This window comes from Polypterus senegalus, chromosome 12 (genome assembly GCF_016835505.1).
Source record: "Polypterus senegalus isolate Bchr_013 chromosome 12, ASM1683550v1, whole genome shotgun sequence".
Classification (NCBI taxonomy): Eukaryota; Metazoa; Chordata; class Cladistia; order Polypteriformes; family Polypteridae; genus Polypterus; species Polypterus senegalus.
The window spans coordinates 26,277,671-26,297,969 of NC_053165.1; the positions used below are offsets into that span (position 1 = coordinate 26,277,671).

At 42.1% G+C, this 20,299-nt stretch overlaps 1 protein-coding gene across 1 annotated transcript in view; it reads right to left on the bottom strand.

The window, feature by feature from the left end:
- scarf2 (scavenger receptor class F, member 2) overlaps positions 1–19,784 on the bottom strand; it is an 86,219-nt gene extending 66,435 nt beyond the window's left edge. Inside the window, exon 1 of the mRNA XM_039770659.1 lies at positions 18,960–19,784. Within this exon, the coding sequence (XP_039626593.1) occupies positions 18,960–19,114 (155 nt within the window). The 5' untranslated portion in view covers positions 19,115–19,784. The remainder of the gene's footprint in view (positions 1–18,959) is intronic.
- Between the last annotated feature and the right edge of the window lie 515 nt (positions 19,785–20,299).

Consider the following 20,299-nt stretch of genomic DNA (forward strand, 5'->3'; position numbering starts at 1 on the left):
TTCAAGCAGAGGATTCGATGTGGGGTCCTAATCCAGGACTTCAAAATTCCCAAATGCATTGAGCTGAATTGTTTCAACTAAATGGTGAATTACAGACTCCTGTGGAAATTAAAGGCTGAAGATAAAGAGTTGCAGGAATCTAGAATAAACTACCAAGGCATGGATGCAGAAACCTCAGTAACTTTTCAGAGGCACCTGGATGAGCTGTTGGGATGGCTTAACTATTAGCTTAACAAACGGACTTGGTGGACTGAATGGTCTCCTCTCATTCTTATGCTCTTATGAAGAAGTAAAAATTGTGTTCATTTCATTGTTTAACTTTGCAGACATGAGCTGTCAATGTTAAGAACTCACCAAGACCTATTCTGATGATGTAGAAGCCTATGTCCCTTCCACGGCTGTTACAAAAATCATATCATTGTAGTACTAAAGGTACGTGAAAGCTGAAAGTGTGTAACGTATGGTGTCCATGATCTGTTAGGTCTTTGCACTTGTCAACTCCGATTTCTCAGGCACTGTGTGTTTAAGTCAGGCCACACATTGCATCACAGGGATGTGCAAAACAGCTAACTGCATTCTACAAATTGCCCCAGGCTGTAAGCATATTAACTATACTTCATACATTATGATGTCATTTTTGTATATTGCTACATCATTAATTGGTCATTAGTGTCGTATCTAACGTGAACATCGAATGAAAGCCCAACTTGACAAGTTCAGTGTAATTTCTAAAAGACCAGAATGAGTGTGCCAGTGCAGTTAAAGCTATACTGTAAATCAGTGATTTGAAGACTACTGGTATTTCCAAAAATATATCATAGCATAGCATATAACATACCTACTGGTATTTAAAAAACAAAAACACCAACAAAGAACCCTTATCTTTAAAAGTAAAAAGGTAATGGTATCCCCTTTGTTAACACAACTGCTTGTGTGCCACTGTTGGGCATAAACATGATGTCAACAGTTCCCACAGTCACTGATTTGGTCATTTTGAAGTGCTGCCTGGATAAACACAGGGATCAGACATAGTTTGCATTCTAGCATAAATGGAGCCTATCAGACAAAAGATGGATCGAAGAAGAAAAAGAGCTTTTAGTTCTGCAGTGTAAACACTATAACACCACTGTTGAAACATCACTGAAAAGGAAAGGGCCCTTTGTGATCCCTGGGGGTTAGTGTGAGGATGCAACCTGCTTTAATTCTGCTTAATATGCTTTAATTTCCATGTGGTACAAACAAGTGAACTCACTATTTTATACACAGCTGGATCTTTCTGTAGGGAGCATCATTCAAAATTTTGTTTTATAGAACATTAAAATGTTTTATATAATGGAGGGGTGCCCAGCTGGCAATATTGAGGAGTTCTGGGGCAAGGGCAACCCCAACATGGTTCAGGTCAGCTGGGAAAAACCACCAGTATATATATCTGCAACCCCAAGCCTCCAGCGTAGAGCTCTGATTAGGTGTAGTTGAGTCCAATGGGTGGTCCAGGTAGGTGTAGTTGACTCCAATGGGTGGTCCAGATACGTAGAGTTGACTCCAATGGGAGATTCAGGTAGGTGTAGAAGATTCCAATGGGTGATTCAGGTAAGTGTAGTTGACTCCAGTGGGTGGTCCAGATGTGTGGAGTTGACTCCAAAGGGTGGTCCAGGTTGGTGCAGTTGACTCCAATGGGTGGTTTAGGTGGGTGGAGCTGACTCCAATGCACCCATAGAGTCCAGCTGCAGCCTTCCAGAGCTCCGCCCCATCAAACTGTGGTTAACATTAGGCTTATGGGAGGGTTATCTGACTCAAATAATGACAAGTACTGTGGTGAAAGTTAACTCCACCTGCTTGAAGCTCCAGGATAGAGGCTTCGGACTGCAGAGATACCGGACTCGGAGTAAGATCCACACTGGCTGCACTTTGTTGTGTGGGAGCACCGGGTCCACTAGGGTGCTGTATGCACAGTGTGTTTACCAGGTGACAGGAAAATGTAAGAGTTGTAGAAAGGGTGGAAGCATCCAAGGTTCCCCCAGGGTGCTAAGTAATGCAGAAATTCTCGACCCTTAAAGAGAGGGACGCTCAAAGCGTGAGTCTGGGGAGAACAAGCAAAAGATCACAACATGCCCTGGACAACGGTGTAGTACAAAGTTATGAGATAATGTAGTTTTGGTATGACTGACCATTCAAGAGCAAGGCTGGGAAGCATTATAATTTGCTGTCTTATTTAATTATTTTTTTTTCATTTCTTGGGCTTTAGATTAATGTCATATGTGGGGAATACCACACCCAACAATTAAATTATTTTTATATGTTACTTATGTCACATAATTTGTAATGACCATTGCAGCACCTCTACATTGACCTTCTACTAAAAGTCTGTGCTCCTCATCTCTAAGGCTGAGCCTAGACACCCTGCGAAGGAAGCTCACTTCCATTGCTTGCATCCACAATATACTTCTTTTGGTCACTACACAAAGCTTTAGGTCATAGGTGAGGGTAGGAACATAGATCAACAGGTAAGTCAAAAGCTTTGCCTTTCAGCTTCAGCTCAGTTCTTTCTTTACCGCTACTGACTGATACAACATCGGCATAATTGTGGAGGCCGCTCTGATCCATCTGTCGATTTCACATGCCTTTCTTCCCTCGCTGGTGATCAAGATCCCAAGATACTTAAACCCCTCTGTCTGAGGTAGCACCTCTTCTCTAACTTGGAGAGGACACTCCACCCTTTTCTGACTGAGAACCATGACCTTGGACCTGAAGGTGGTCACCCTCATTGTGATTGATTCACACTTGGCCATAAACCACCCCAGTCCATTTCTGGGGTCACCACCTGATGACACTAACAAGACCACGTCATGTGTAAAAAGCAGAGAAATGATTATGAGACCTTCTAACTGGACACCTTCAACCCTTTGGTTATGCCTAGAAATTGAGTCCATAAAAATTATGAACAGATTTAGTAACAAAGAGCAGGTCTGGTAGAGTTCCACAGCCACCGGGAGAGGGTCTGACTTACTCAGGGAGTAATGGGAGCCAACCTTTCACTTCAGTTATCAAGGACTGAATATAACATTAGGCCCAGTACGCCATATTCCCAAAGCTCCCAATTCTGGAAAAGTCATAAACAGGCAGACATTCCTGTAAAACTGAGAATTTGAGTTAAAGACAGGACTCTTGACCAATGAATAGATAGATAGATAGATAGATAGATAGATAGATAGATAGATAGATAGATAGATAGATAGATATCCAGCCTCTCCCCTTATTAGTCTATAAATTATAGAGGAACTTCCTGACCATATTTATTGTTGCCTCCTGAGAAACTACAGTACAAGGTGTATTTATTACTTTTTTCACCACTTTGTTGTAAAGTGATTCACTGGGTGCAAGGTATAAACCTTTCCTTTAGCTATGTATGCAGAATAAGAATAGAAAAAGTAAAAAACAAATATGCTTTTCCTTCACGTTCTATGAATACTTCAGACTTGACAGGCACTCTAACGTCTGTATTATAGGCAAAAGTGAAATAAATGGACCAGCGTAGGCCGTGTCCTCTGGCGCTCATTAACTTACACGGAAACATGACAAATGGAGCCCATGCGGCACATTGAAAAAAGGCAGGCTGCCCCCTTAACCACAAGCTGATATTGTAATAATAACAATAATCAGTTAATCCTCTTGAAGGAACAAGTCATCTGTCACTGGATTAGCGCTCTTCTGGAACAGAGGTGTGATTTGAGTATCTCCTGTCAGACCAAAAGGACCTCATCCATCCCCCACCATTAGGATCATAGGGATTTATTAGCAGCTGTGCTCAAAATTTATCTTTACAAATTCTACAGGCAGACGATAATATCTTTGCAACTCAATCTTAAACCTGCAATGGGACTTCTGATTGAAGGCAGGCAGGAAGTTGACGTTTTTTTTTTATTTCATTTAGTCCTTTTTTCCTTTTCAATTCTCCATTCTTTCAATCTAAATACTTTGAATGTTTGCTCATCGTCCCGTGGGCATTGACTTGATCCCAGCCAACACAATGTCCTACAGCCGCAAATATCTCCATGCAGCCTTCACGGGCCTATCTCAAGGTCTCTCCGAGCCCTTCTGTCTAAATAAAGTAAGGCGATCTGGGAAATTATCTGCTGAGCTCTTTGAATTGCTATTCAGATACGAAGAAGCATAAATTCATGAAAAAGCAAGGGTAATGACGTATGCAGAATGTCATATATGAGGTGATATCATACATAATTAGAATTCTTATAAACTGTAATTTTTTCAACCCTAACATATCACTTTGTCTGTTTTCGATACCCACATTTTTATATTATCTGTCTAGATGAGATAACTGCAGTGGGCTGGCACCCTGCCCGGGGCTTGTTTCCTGCCTTGTACCCTGTGTTGGCTGGGATTGGCTCCAGCAGACCCCCGTGACCCTGTAGTTAGGATATAGCGGGTTGGATAATGGATGGATGGATGGATGGATGAGATAAATGGAATCAAAACCTAAATGATCCGTAAACGGATTTTTGATTTGACATCCACTAGTGACTATTATTTTTAAAAGATAGTCAAGAGCCTTTTGAACCCAGTTATGTTAAACTTGACCAACTTGTATGGAATGTTATTTGATTTTAATAAAATTAACATAATGTAAAAAAAAGATAGTCAAGAGCCATTCTACATTAGCCGTTAGTGTTACAGATATTGGCACGACCCACGCAAGGTGGGGGGTGGGGTGGGGGTCTCCAGACCCAAAGGCCCCTATGGAGGCACTGTGCAGTAAGAGGTCTGACATCATCAGGAAGAGCTCCGCTCAGAGTGTTCAGAAACACTAGCTGTTCGGCCCAAGGTTGAGGAACCTCCTTTACCTCAGACTGCTCAAATTGCTTCTGTACTCCACATGCTGTAGGTTCAAGATTGGGCACCACTGTTACCACACTGCAAATCTGTGAATTCAGATGGCTTATGGTGTGTGTCCATGGCAATACACTTGGTGTAGTTGGTAGGATATGTACTGTGGAGGATGGAGTGTTAGAATGGTGCCACACAGGATGGTGGGGGAATGAGTAGACACATCAGCTGACATCACCAGGAAGTGCTCCACTCACCATCTTTAGAAACACTATCTGTTTGGCCCAAGATGGGACAGCCTCCTTTTGCTCAGGCCAATAAGAAATCGCTTGAAGGACTGTAATCCACATGCTGTAGGTTCAAGGTTGGCCACCACTGTTAGCACATTACAAATCTGTGAACTGAGATGGCTTGTGGTGTGAATCCATGGCAATACACTTGGCGTAGTCAGTAGGATTTGCACTGTGGAGAAAGGAGTGTGTTATAAGTGCTGCCCAGGATGGTGGGAGATGAGTAGACATTTCAGCTGACATCAATTGGAAGAGCTTCTTTCACAGTGTTCAGAAAAACCATCTGCTTGACCCAAGATCGAGGAACCTCTTCTAGCTCAGGCTGATAAGAAATTGCTTCAGAGAGCGACTGTAATCCACTCCATAAAAACACTGATCTTAATCGAAAGCTTTATAACATGATACAGACTAGAAAGCTAAAAATTTGGGTAGTGGCAACCCCCAAGAATTTATCGTGGTTCACATCTTTTTTTACAGCAAACTACTCAAGAGGGTGACATGGCAGAAAGGAAAGGAACTGCAGTGCCATCTGCTGAGCGTACAGTGCGGGATACAGGATGGATGTACGCGTGACAAAGACAGACAAACGCCTGCGCAACCTGGCCTGTGCTCGCAGTGCTACACACCAAGCTGCTTCTACTGTCTACTTCTATCAAAAACGTGGGCACTGGTTTCTTCTGCAACTTGCTCAGAGTGATAGAGTGAGCCTGTGGTGGCAACTGTACAAGCGGCCTTGTGTATCACGTGCTTAAGATACAAGCACTGAACATTTTTTTGTTGCTGTCCATTTTTTCTAAAGTGACCTTTGTGCTGACTCAAGGCAAGACAGTGAAAATTTGAGAAATGGTGTGGTCAGAAAACAGGCCGAGATCAACACTACAAGTATCTCCAACCGATCGTCTCAAATCCAGAAAAATCAATAAGTCAGTGAGAGAGAATAGCTGCATGTAATCATAAAGGGTGCTCATGGAATCTTTAGCAGATTTTTATACTGCTGCTCCCAATGACGTCACGTGCCACACACACCCAGGGACTGTTGGGACAGATCGCTATGCTAACAACCAATGCCAGCTCCTCAAAAAGCTGACATTCAATGAACAAACAAAACAGCATCCCGATTAACATGTTACTAAACTTCAACTCATTTACCATTTTCCAAAAACAGTGTGAAATTCATATTCCTTGGGGTTCAAAACTCCCAGACTCCATGAAAAATATGAGCTCAACAACCAGGAAAAAGAAAATAACTCATAACAATCCTATTTATACAGAATTTCTGGCATTTTGTGATTTTTCTAGCAACGCCATACTTTTCTGTTTATCTGGGGGTACGAAAAAGACAACTGGGAGAGAAGCAAATAGATGGGGCTGATTTATGTCTGCAAGAACCTTGGCTGGTAATGCAGGTAATACAGAATCCTGTATTATATATTTATGTATAATATAGTTGTAGATGCCACATGGGCTGGACGGGCATCCCGACCAGGAGAGGGAGCAGACCTAGAAGGAATGACCAGAAAGGGTGGACAGAGACCCCATTAAAAAAAAAAAGATTATCGCTGGGTTATTTTTATTCCCCCAGCACGCTAGATGGCGCCCAGCTGGGACTCAGCAGGGCATGCTAGGAAAGGTAGTCTGGCAGGGCAGCCCTACTGTACTGGGGTCACAGGGTACCGCAAGAGGGCACTACAGGAAGACAAGCTTCCTACTGTGATAGACTTCCATGTGACCCTGAAGTATTTTGATCGGGTGATCACCCTGGCACCAGAAGTACTCCTGGTCTGTAATAAAAGGGACCACACTCCCTCATCCAGGCGAATCGGAGGTGGGAGGTACAGAGGCCATACTTGACTGAAGGAGGAGAGCAGTGTGGTGGTGAGAAAATTACTGTGAGGAGAATAAAACCTATGTTTTTGTACTTATTGTGATATATTTGAGAGGAGTTGGTTAGGGTTAGGGTTAGGGTTAGAGATAGGGTTTGGGACTGTGCTTGTGTGTTCGTGTCGGGGTTTGGGCTTGGTGATGCCCTGGTTTCCTTCCCATAGTTTATGTATTTATATCTGTCTTGCACTTTTCCTGTGTCTATGTGTATTTCACAGTCCTGGCACGTGTTATTTCATGTTACTATGTGCTGCAATATGCTGTATGGATGGTATGACAATAAAGCCACTTGACTTAACCAGTTTGCTCAGCTCAGTCATAGAATCTCTTTCTAATACCCAGATGTGTTAGACAGATGTTGCTCCTGAAGTTGCTCAATGTGTGCATTCTGGGGGTACCCAAACAAGCTTGACTAAGCAATACCACTCTGGGTGAGAGGGGGCACTGTCACTAATGGTATGCTGTCCTTTCTCCATATTCCTGGCCAGCTGTGACATCCAGAGTAAGCCCCGCCCCCTTGTGGGCGCTCCATCATATAAAGCGATGGAACAGGGAGGTGGCGTCTATAAGCTGACCCGGACCTGAGTCTGCTCAGAGCCAGAGATGCTTATAGAAGAGAGAGCAGAACATGAAAAAGCCTTTCATCAGTGTCTTTAAAGCTTGTTTTTTTATTTTATTGTTTGAATAAGCAAGGTTACCAGTGTGGTATGCCTAATAATTATAATTCTTGAGATTTATAGCACTTTTCTCATTACTCAAATTGCTTTTACATAGCAAGTGAGGAACCACTTCAACAACGAGTAATGTACAGCGCCCACATGGATGAAGTGACGGCAGCCATTTTTGCACCAGTGCGCTCACCACACATTAGCCCTTAGGTGGAGAAGTGGTGAGAGACTCAATTAATGACAGTGGATGATTAGGGGGCCAGAATGACTATTTAGCCTGGACATCGGGATCCACCCTAGTCTTTCCAAAGGATGCCCAGAGATCTTTAATGACCACAGAGAGTCAGGACGTCAGTTTTACATCTCACCCGAAGGACAGTGCCATTTTTACAGCACAGAGTCCCCGTCACTGCAGTGGAGCATTGGGGTTTACATTCAGACCACGGGGTAAGCGTCCCCTGCTGGCCTCATCATCACCTCTTCCAAAAGAAACCAAAGCTTTTCCTGGTTGGTCTCCCATCCAAGTACTGGCCGGGCCTGAAAATGCTTAGCTTCAGGTGGATGACCTGTTTTGAGGTGCATGTGATATGGCTGCTGACAACACTTCTCTCCGCTTCCAACTGCTTTCTTTCCATCAGCCACATTTCCCAAATGAAACCATTTTAACTATGACCAACATGGATCAAAATTAGGATAAGAAATTGGAGATGAATAGGAGATACATCAAGAAAAGACCACTCGGGCATCACCAGGCTGCCACGTGAGTGGAACTCCAAGGGACAAAGGATACCCCAAAGAGACCTGCGACATGCAGGAATTGAAAGAGACAGGACTAACCTAAGGGGTTGGTCAAACACGTTACTAAGGATTGAAGAAGGAAGAGGAAGATGCTGGTAGAGGCCATGTGCTCCACTAGATGCAGAAAGGAGAGAGAAAAGCCTTTGAATGGCCTCCAGTTCCAAATGCAGAGGTCAAGCTACCCCTGTATAGAACAATGCAGGTATAAAACCATTTAAAGCATGACAATAATGACCCATAAAGTTAATATCTGGACGAGGGGTCTTCAAACTCAGTGCTGGAGGGGTCTTAGTCACTGCAGGGTTTTGTTCCAGCCCATTTTCTTAATGGTGTTAAAGCTCTTATTGCCTTTTCAGCTTCGTTTTAGTGGTCTCGCCTGTTAAGATTCCCCACCTTTCACTGCTTCTTTTATTCTTAAATGGCCACATTCTCAGTTTTAATGGTTCCTTATTAGTAAATGACAAAGGAACCAACAATTCTTTATCTAACCTGTTTCCATTTACACCACTGAGCGTGACCTTTTTGGTTTAATAAAATATGTGGAAGAAAACTGAAGACAAAAAAGTGAAGGATGGAGAGTTACTACTCTGCTTTAGGCAGATGATATCCTTGGAAAAAATCTGTGATATCACAATGACCTGACATGTCAGAATAAAAACACTAAAAAGATCATAAAATTGAAAAAGTCTGAATTTGCAAAAGCCGCTCTAATTCAGGGTGTTCATAAGAAATGTAATGATTCACTTCTTGAGTTAGAAGTACATAATAAATATGAATTGTTGCGTCAAATTTGAAATATTAAAATGTGTGCTACAATTTAAATCAAATAGAAATTTGTCATTTTCATCCTCTAATAGAGGTCCATAGAGGGCTAGACCCCTCATAAAACATCCAAAATCAAAAATAACCTCAAATTCACAATTGCTGACCTTGAAATGGTCTAAAACGATACCCTGCATGTGTATATTTGAAATTTGCTCTTAGGGGGGTCCGACCACGGGTAAATGCTCAAAAATATTATCTTTCTTATGATCAGAAACCATTAAATAGCATTATAACGAAACTCTGCATGCCTATAGTTCCGATTCACATTTTGTTTTTTTAAGTTTTGTGAAGAGGAGTAACTCTTTTGTTACTCCTGTTTGTTTGACCCCCTCACATTGCATTAGGGGTCAAGCACAACTTCACGTCCTTTAGATCATTTTTGATGAAGACACCAGTTGGTTTTCTCTTTGTCCTAAGGGTGTCATTTTCTGCACAGAAAATGATCCAAAAATGGCGTACAGATGAAGGTGGTTTTGGGGACAGAGTTTCAAAAACAGGAGGCAACCCCGAAAAGCTTAATGTCTTGCATAATTAGCGTCACACACGTGCGGTTAGTTGGCGGGGCTCAACTTCCGGGATTAACAGTCTGTAATTTCACTCCGAATCAGGGGTTGGCACTGTCACTTAAGAACCCGTCTCCTTGACAGACCTTTTTACATCCAGCCACCTGAACCCACCTCTTCCACCTCCCAGCTCTTAGAACCGGCTCCTCCTTCATCATGAGGCAGTCAATTCTTGGCGCATGTCTGAGGAAGACTACTTTAAGATCATGCAATTATATGGGGATCACTTCGGTGGCCCAAACCTTCATGAGCTTTACTTCAGACATCAAGACGAGTCAAATGGTGGAACATATGTGGGAGTTTACTCGTACCGCTAAGTCAGAGGCATCAGACAAATACGTGATTTCAAAGCAATTCTTATGAACGCAATTGGTTTCTAATTAAACACTCAGGTTGAAACAGTTCCGATCTTAACAAATGTTGAACCATTTTAGTTCAAGTTCTTCCTTCTTGAGGTGGATTGATGTCACACAGATGTGTTCAGTTTTGAGTTTTTAACCATTCCCGGTTTAAAAAGAAGGACGTGGAAGGGTAAATAAAATAAACACGGGAGAATTTAAGAAACATGAAAGCTTCTTGAACCACCAACAATCCAAGTGGCTTGATTTACGCGTTTAAGGAGAGGCACTGCAGCTCTGGTCGAGCGGAGGACTTTGGGAAGGCAGTCACATGGAACCATTTTAAAGAATTAAAACGTCTGTGGCCTGAAGGTAAGAAGAGTGACAAGCAATTCATCGAAAGCCTCCCCGGCTCCCACAGGGCTTGTCTAAAATGGAGTCAGAACAGCTCTTTAACGTCAGTATTTACAGAGCCCGAGCAAAGGTCACGGTGGCAGGCTTAGAAGAGTCTGATTTAGGACCAAGACACATTTCTCACTCAGACAAGTATAAATACATCCAAGCGTCAGACCAAAATAAAAAGGGGCTGCGGAGGGCTAAAACATTCGGGACCCTCTAATTTAAATGGTAATTTCCTTTATTTTTTGTTTTTTAGATGGTTTTCATGTGTTCGTCATCTTTTTTTTTTTCTCCATGCAAAACACCAGCACAAGAAAACAAACAAACAACTAAAGAGACTGCCAGGAGAAAGCGGAAGCAGCTAACCATTCAGGTCTAAGCTTTTAATTACATCCTTCTGTCACTGAAAGTCATGTAAAACAAAAGGCAACAGTGAAGGAACCGTCCAGGAACAAAACCACTTTGTCAAATGAGGGCTCATTAAAAAAAAAAAAAACACCAAAATACAGATTAGCATCAGAAGTAAGAGAAGATCGCTTATTGCTTTTCAGATTTCAAGAGGGTCCTCCCAACAGGCACAATCTTAGACAAACCATTTATATAGGGTCGCTCCGGACCACCTCAAGATAAAGAGAAAGAAAGAAGTACAAGTGGCCCAGTATGCCGAGCCGAGCAAATGCCGGAGGTAGTGGTTAAATGGTCTCCTCATGTGGCATTGTGGCTGGAGAAGCATGAAGTTCTGGGACAACCCAGACATGGAGCTGAAGCAGAAACCTTGACAACCTTCAGGATGAAATGTTGGAACAGCTTAGTTATAAGCTAAACAAACGAGCCTGATGGACTGAATGGTCTCCCCTCACTTGTCAGATTTATCTTCTTATGATGGGACTTCTAAACTCACTGGCTGCACCAATTAGAGACCTGGGACTGTGGAAAATAACTACCAAGTCATGGAGTTGAAGCAGAAACCTTGACAACGTTTAGGAAGAATCAGGGTGAGATGTTGGAACAGCTTAGCTATTAGCTAAACAAACAGGGTTGATGGACTGAATGGTCTCCTCTCGCTTGTCAGATTTCTTATGTTCTTATGATGGGACTTCTAAACCCACTGGCTGCACCAATTAGAGACCTGGGACTGTGGAACAAACTACAGAGACATGAAGTTGAAGCAGAAACCTTGGAAACCTTTATGAACCTTTATTCACCGCCCTCTTCTACGCGGTGGTGTGCTGGGGTGGCAGCATAAAGATGAAAGACACCTCCTGGACAAACTTGTTAAGAAGGCAGGCTCCATTGTAGGATTAAAGTTGGACAGTGTAACATCTGTGGCAGAGCGACAGGCACTAAGCAAACTCCTGTCAATCATGAATAATCCACTGCATCCACTGAACGGTGTCATCTCCAGACAGACGAGTAGCTTCAGTGACAGACTTTTGTCACTGTCCTGTTCCACTGACAGACTAAAGAGATCGTTCCTCCCCCACACTATGCGACTCTTCAATTCCACCCGGGGGAGTAAATGCGAACATTAATTTTATTTAAATTTTTTTTCATTTTTATTATTATTTAATTTAATATTGTTTCTTTGTATCAGTATACTGCTGCTGGATTATGTGAATTTCCCCTTGGGATTAATAAAGTATCTATCTATCTATCTATCTATCTATCTATCTATCTATCTATCTATCTATCTATCTATCTATCTATCTGAAGAATCTGGAAGAGATGTTGGGACAGCTTAGCTATTAGCTAAACAAACAGGGTTGATGGACTGAATGGTCTCCTCTCACTCGTCAGATTTATCTTCTTATGATGGGACTTCTAAATCCACTGGCTACACCAATTAGTTCTGGGACTGTGGAAAATAACTACCAAGTTATGGAGTTGAAGCAGAAACCTTGATAACCTTTAAGAAGAATCGAGGTGAGATGTTGGAACAGCTTAGCTATTAGCTAAACAAACAGGGTTGATGGACTGAATGGTCTCCTCTCACTCGTCAGATTTATCTTCTTATGATGGGACTTCTAAATCCACTGGCTACACCAATTAGTTCTGGGACTGTGGAAAATAACTACCAAGTTATGGAGTTGAAGCAGAAACCTTGATAACCTTTAAGAAGAATCGAGGTGAGATGTTGGAACAGCTTAGCTATTAGCTAAACAAACAGGGTTGATGGACTGAATGGTCTCCCCCTGCTTGTCAGATTTCTTATCTATTCTTATTTATGTATTCAATGTGTAGAAGAATGGGCTTACAGCCACTAACTGTTGAATCCAGAAGAGCGTTGACTGACTAGCATACAGGGTGGCGGTAGGTGGATAGTACTGGTGCCTTACAACTTTCTGGTCAGGTCAGGTTGGGGAGCATGCACTGTTCAATGGTGTGATAATAAAGTCACTTAACTTGACTTTCTTTATTGGTACTGACCAGCAAAGCCCCCCCCCATAACCCACAAGGCAATCCCATTAAAAGTTATCAGTCTAAACTAGACGGCTACTGTGTCTACGAGTATTGGCCTGGAATTTGAACTCGGAGGTTGTGTGGCAGCAGCAGCGCTACCAGCTTTACCACCATAACCTTCTTGTTCATCTTCTTCTTTTTTAGCCTTTCCCATTTTTACAGAATATGAAGGTTACTATTTTTGACTGAACTTCTCCTCACTCTGCAATCTTAATACTTGTTCTCATTTAACCCGTTCTTCCTCAGATCTTTAATTATACTCCTCTGTTTCGGTCTCCCCCTTCTTCTCCCTCTTTCAAGATCCAATCTCATCACTCTCTTGCCTACATAGTCGTCATTTCTTCTCAACATGGTCATACCATTGCAGCCATTTCTCTTGCATCTTCTTTTAGATTTCTACAACTTTTGCTGTTTTCTTTATCCTCTCATTTTTATCCATTTTTGTCACTTCGCACATCCACCTCAACGTCCTCATCTCAGCTATTTCTAGCTTTCTCTGTTTGGTCCTTCTTCAGCGGCCATGTTTCACCTGCATGGGTCAACGCTGGTCTGACTACCGTCTTAGAGCGTCATCCTTTGATTGTGACAGTTAGCCATTTTATGACATAACACACCAAACAGCTGTTTCCTGTTGTTCCAACCTGCCCTGGTTCTGCGGTGTACCTCGCTATCTAATCCACGATATGCTGTCACATGGGAACCAAGGTGTTTAAATTCATTTACTTTTTTAAATCTCTCAGACCATAACTGAATGCTCTCTTTTCAAAGTTCTTCTTTAAACCACATATAATCCGACTTCTTTCTACCAATCTTAAATCCTGTATCTTCCATTGCTTCTCACAATAACTAAAATGTATAATATACAGTTTCTTTTTCAGTTTGTTATAGGACAGATTCATTCTGAGATTTTTTGAAGGTTAAAGGTGCTCTACTTAAGCTCTACAATCTTTATAACTCTTTACTGGGCCAACTGGTGAGTGCCACTCTAGATAAGAGCAAACCATGCCAAGCTCCAACTGTATACGTGAATGAAGAGATGTCATACTGTGCAACTGCACTGTATTCAGCGTCTTCTGAAATATGAACTCCATTCCCTTTTATGTGTAAATGAGAAGTTGGCTTAGAAAGCAATTTGTATATTTTCTGAGGTTTTTTTTTTGGCTATAGAAGACAGAAGTGATGAGCTAACAAAAGACAGACGGTAGTTTTGAGGTATTGTAGTTAATTAAGGTAAGAAAAACAGAGGCTTTGAGGTAATATGGTGTGGTGGGCAGCTGGTGCCCTTACCCGGCCAGGATGCCTCCATGGTGGAAGGACCAGGGGAGAGGATAAACACAAGGCATTATCTCCCCCGGAGCACTAGATGGCAGCTCCCCCTGGGTTGCAGTGGTACTTTGGATCCCCACAGGTCTTCATGGGAGTTGGAGTTCAGCACAGCCTTGTTGGATTCCATGGGTGCTGCAGGGATCATTCAGAAGTGCTACCACCCTAATGGCCAACCAAAAGTGCTCCCAGGTTTGGAATAAAAGCAGCCAACTGCAACAGAGACGGGACATGGAAGACAAAGCTTGCTGGAGGAGGAGTGGAGGTGGAAGGAAGACAAAGACAAAGAGAGAGCAAGAAAGACAAGAAGAAGAAGAACAACAACATGTGCTGTGTGCATTATTATTGTGCTTTGTAACTGTGATGTGCAGGTGGGAAACGAACAGCTGAATAAAAGCCTTGGAGAGGTAGTGTGCCCCGTGCAGACCACAATGGTTATGTCAGACTAGCTGTGCCACCCGTCTAAGATTGGCTGAAATCTAAGCAATCATCCTGGATTTCAGTGTTAATGTTTGCAGTGCACCATTTATTGGAATGTATTTTGTCATACATGTAGCAATACAATGCATTGCATCTGTCATTCCAACAGATGGCACATCACAAACAATTGTAATCATAAAAAAACTGTTTGTGATGCACCTTCTGTTGGAATAACAGAGACAGAGCCACTAGATAGACACATAGGTACACAGAAACAGACACTTGTCCTTTTATTAAGGTGGATAAATCAGACAGATGTTTTCAGGTAGGGTAGTTATTTCTGATAAAGAAGGCAGAGGTTTTGAGATAAAATAGTCATTTCAGATTAAATGTGCCTCATGTCTAAGATGGGTTGACATCTAATTAATCAATGAGGACTTTAGTGGCAACGTTTGCAGTGCACCCTCTGCTGGAATGAATTTTGAAATGCATGTAGAAATAAACTGCATTGCAACTGTCATTCCAATAGATTGCATATCACAAACATTTGTAGTAAAAAAATGCATTACTGCAAATGATAATTATAATAATAATAATAATAATAATAATAATAATAATAATAATAATAATAAATTTGTTTGTGATGCACCATCTACTGGAATGACAAACATAATGCCTGCAATTTGGTGTGGAATCAGTAAAAGCAATATTAATGTTTGTGATGAGCCATCTGTTGGAATGACAAATGCAATGCATTTTATTACTACAAATGTTCGTGATGCACCATCTGTTGGACAGATAGCGACACAGCAACCGGATGGACGCATAGATATACAGTCATTGTCCTTTAATTAAGGTGGATAAATAAGAAATTTTGATCCAGCATAGTTATTTTAGATAAAGAAGGCAGACAATTTGAGGTAGCATAGTTATTTAAGGCTGCGGTGGTCTGGTGCTCTGTACGGGGTTTGTTTTCTGCCTTGTGCCCGGTGTTGGCTGGGACTGGCTCCAGCAGACCCCCGTGACCCTGTAGCTAGGATATAGCAGGTTGGATAATGGATGGATGGATGGATAGCTATTTACAGTAATGGTAAGGAATACAGAAGGTTTAAGGTAACACAGTTATTCCAGGCTAGCAGTGCTACATGTCTAAAATGGGTTGAAATCTAAGTAATAAACATGGTCCTCAGTATTAATGTTTGCAGGGCACCATCTGTTAGAATGTATGTTGTAATGCTTGTAGTAATAAAATGCATTGCATCTGTCATTCTAATAGATGCAACATGTATTGGAATGACAAACACAATGCACGTGTCTCTGTTGTACACCATTTGGTATGGGATTCATAAAATCAGTGTTAATGTTTTTGATGCACCATCTGTTAGATTGGAAAATGCAATGCATTTTATTACAACAAATGTTTGTGATAAACCATCTGTTGGAATGACAAATGCAATGCATATGTCTCTGTTATGTGTCACTTAGTATGAATGCACAATAGTAGTGTTAATGTTTGTGATGTGCCATCTGTTGAAATGAAAAATGCAATGGACATGTCTTTGTTATATGCCATTTTCTATGGGATTCATAAAAGCAGTGTTAGTGTTTGATATGTGCCACCTGTTGGAATGACAAATAGAATGCATTTTATTACAACAAATGTTTGTGATAAACCATCTGTTGGAATGACAAATGCAATGCATTTTATTACTACAAACGTTTGTGATGCACCATGTATTGGAATGACAAACCCAATGCATATGTCTCTGTTGTACACCGTTTGGTCTGGGGTTTGTAAAAGCAGTATTAATGTTTGTGATGTGCCATCAGTTAAAAAATATGAAATGCAAGGCATTTTATTACTACACATGTTTGTGATGAGCCATCTGTTTGAGTGGCAGAGACAGGGCTACTGGATTTACACATAGATTTACTCATAGATACACAGACCCTATCCTTTAATTAAGGTGGATAAATAGAACATACGTTCTGAGGTGGCACAGTTACAGTATGTATGGTAACGTTTTCAGGTGACACAGTTGTTTCAGATAAAGTAGACAGAAGCCTTTATGTCAGCTAGTTATTTCAAGTATGAAAGAAGACATTTCAAGGAAAGGTCATAACACTCAGTAATATGGCGCCAGAGAGTGGCGATGTGTTGGCAGGTTATTTAGCACATGCAAGTAAACACACGTGACAATAATGGCCCTATAAACCCATATCTAATCTGTCTTAATCTTTATTTATATAGCACCTTTCATAACAATAAAATCAGCCCAGTTCGACTCTTAAACTAATAATGTAAGTTGAACAAAGCACACAAGTGTTTGCTGCACTCTTTTTAAAGGAGGACCTTGACATAGAGTGTCAGTGGGATTCCTAGCAAAAGTATGTCATTCTTATTTATTTTTCCCCACAAAGCTTTAAACTGAAAACGACTGCAAAACTTTACGCACATGTTGTCTGAACGGAGGTCACATACCACAAGGCAGTGCACAGTTACTGCTAAAACTATGAGTTATTGTTTTGGCTTTTTCCATTTGGCAAATCAGCTGCTCCTTATTGTTCCTTGAGCTCCTATTTTTGGACACACACACACACACACACGCACGCACAGCCAGGCATTGTCCAGATAACACACGCGGTATGTAAAGCTGCCAGCTGCTGGCGGAGAGCCTTATGGTGTCTTAATGAAGTTGACTCTTGAGTTCCAGCAGTAAGTACGTTGCGTCAATGGCTCGACAAGAAGCCACACCATTGAGTAAAGTGCCATTAGCTGTTAAGAGTGTAGACAACGACCAAATGTGAGACTTGAAGCAGAATACTGGATAGGGGAGCCATGAGGGTTTCAGAAGAAAACCCTTTGTTTATTTAGATTTGCATCAGGCTTCATAAATAGCCATGAAAAGATCATAACAGATGTTTTGAAATATCAATGGGCTCCAGAATTTTATAAGGGCTCTTGCTGCATACAATCACACAGGTTAAGTTTGAATTTTCCTTATCAGTTGTATCCTGCAAGTAGCCTTCTAGACATGAAAGATTTCAGGTTTGTGCACATATTAGGAAAATTAAAGTTCATATGCAAAGGATCCTTCCCGAAATTAAAAGCCCTAACGATGAACCACGCACACCCAATTACAGATCCGTTATTTTTGAATGTATGGCGTGGATGGATGGATGGCGTTCGCCAGGGCCGCTTCCCATTTCGTGTTTTGGGACGTGGCGTGGCACGAAGTGACACTGCGCCCCCTCGTGGAGGTTACAGCGACAGACCGTCCAGCTGTCAACATCTGGACACCGCCTGTGACCCCCCAAAAAGCGGCGCGGCCCGCCACTTGTAACGGGATCCAGCTGGGCCAAGCATTTCGCGGGGATTTCGGCTCCTCGACCCCACAAGTTAGCAGCTTTGCACCTGGGCCGGGTGGGGGGGCTTGCGGTCGAGGGATTGGGGGCATTCGGAGAAACACCTGGTCGCTAGTTGCGTTATACTTGGAAGACTTGGAAGACTTCAGACGTTTTATTTGTATTTATTTATTCATACGAGCAGTGTAACTATTCACGCAAGTGCTGTTTCTCTTCAAATGTAATACAGCTGTTTTGTTAAAGGCACATATTTTAGTCTGAAGCTGCTGCATTAAAATAGTCAAATGGCAAGTACCCTTGACTTATTGACTACTAAGCCCTGAAAGGCGCTATATACAATACACTCCTAAAAATAAAGACAGTTCTTCAGAACGATGCCATAAGGGAACCATTTTTGGTTCCAAAGAGCTCCATCTTGCCTTGAGCATGGGAAAGGCGCTATATAAATAAAATGTATTATTTATTATTATTATTATTATTATTATTATTATTATTATTATTATTATCCACATGAAGCTTTCAGAAAGAACCGTTTATTTATCTGGATGCGTACCAGACTCCTTAAGGTTAAATGACCATGACTACATGGCTAAGTTCAGGGTTTCTTATTCTCTAAGTATCCTGCTAGGCAGCCTACCATACATTAAAGATTTAGTTTTTGGTTTTATTTCTTCATTTATTAGCAAGCTTTTCAAAGCAGAAAGAACCAACTTCACATGCAGAGACCCCTTCCGAGAATGTCAAGCAATAGTTCGACGAGAAATCCCGTAAAGTGCGCTCGCTTACCCCTGCGCCCTGCACACGTTCCTGCCTTTGGGGTTCAGTTCCTGGGAACAACTTTGGCAGAACAGCAACACGAGTAACAGCAGAACTTCCCAGCTCGGCTTCTTTTTAGTCGTCCAACAGGAGACCCCATCACAGTCGCTCCTTTCCTCGGTCATCCCTTCAAAAAAGAGAATAAACTCCGGGAGAAAGTTAGCCGATCCCGACGGGGCAGACTTAGTATATTCCCATGGAGGTCAGGGCTAATCCGGAGAGTCGAGATGCAGATACTGTAAACCATCCGGTCATCCCAGTAGAAGAAACAGAAGAGAAGAAAAGAAGAAAGCCAATTTGCGGGCCGTCGTCCCTTTCAGGAGGCGCGGTGGCGGCAGAATCCAGACTTTTTTTATAATCTCTTCCAGTTGGCGTGCCTGTGCTCTGCCTGCTCGCTTCGCCAAACAAGATGCATTCGTTCAGAAGAAATCATAAACTTTCTCTGATCCGATTCGACACACTCATCACGTTTAGGGGGCTTTCTGAGGGAATCGCTGCAAAGCTACGCTATTCCGTCACGTGTTTTTGAGAACACAATTCATGCTATTAAAAACAAAGATTTTATTTCCCAAAACAGACAAAAATAGGAAATGAAAAAAGAGCACGAGCAAGCAAAGAAAAGGCAACCCACATCTGCCTTTTGGGGGCGGAAATGGGAGTTTGCAACTGGGAGTGCTGCTTCGCTTGCTCTGCTGCAGGAGTGGCAGAAGGAAATTCCTGATTTGTTACCCTATTCGCTGGCCCTGACTTTAGGGAATTGGAGACGGGCCGCCTCTTGGAAAGCTGGGGGGCTCGACTTGCTCCCCGGCGCTCCTGTCTCAGCCACTAAATAGGAAGAAAAAAAAAATGCGGTAAACACAATGATGAACAGGAGGCCAGCCGGGCCAGATAACGGTCTGCCGCCCCCCACCCAGTGCTGTTTTGGAGCTGGCGGTGGCGTTTATGTAATAAGTTCAAATCCACAGTTAGTCATTCGCAGACCGACGCTACTGGCGGCAGCTCCGTTTGGCAAGAGACGCGCACTGGAAAAGTTCAGGGTGTGCTGCTAGTTTAGCTGATCGCACTCCGATAACCGCGATGTTTAAGGAGCACGTAACGGCCGAATCCATTTATTTCTTTGGCTGACGCTTTCATCCAAGTCGACTTACAACGTTTGAGGTCAATTACTTACATTTCTTTATTTTTCGTTAGATTTTTTTTTCATATGATCACAAGCAGGTGAAGTTGTCACACAGTACCACTAATAGGATTTGAACGCATAGCATATCAGGATTTAAAGTTCTAAACCTCAACCACTGTGCCACACGAGA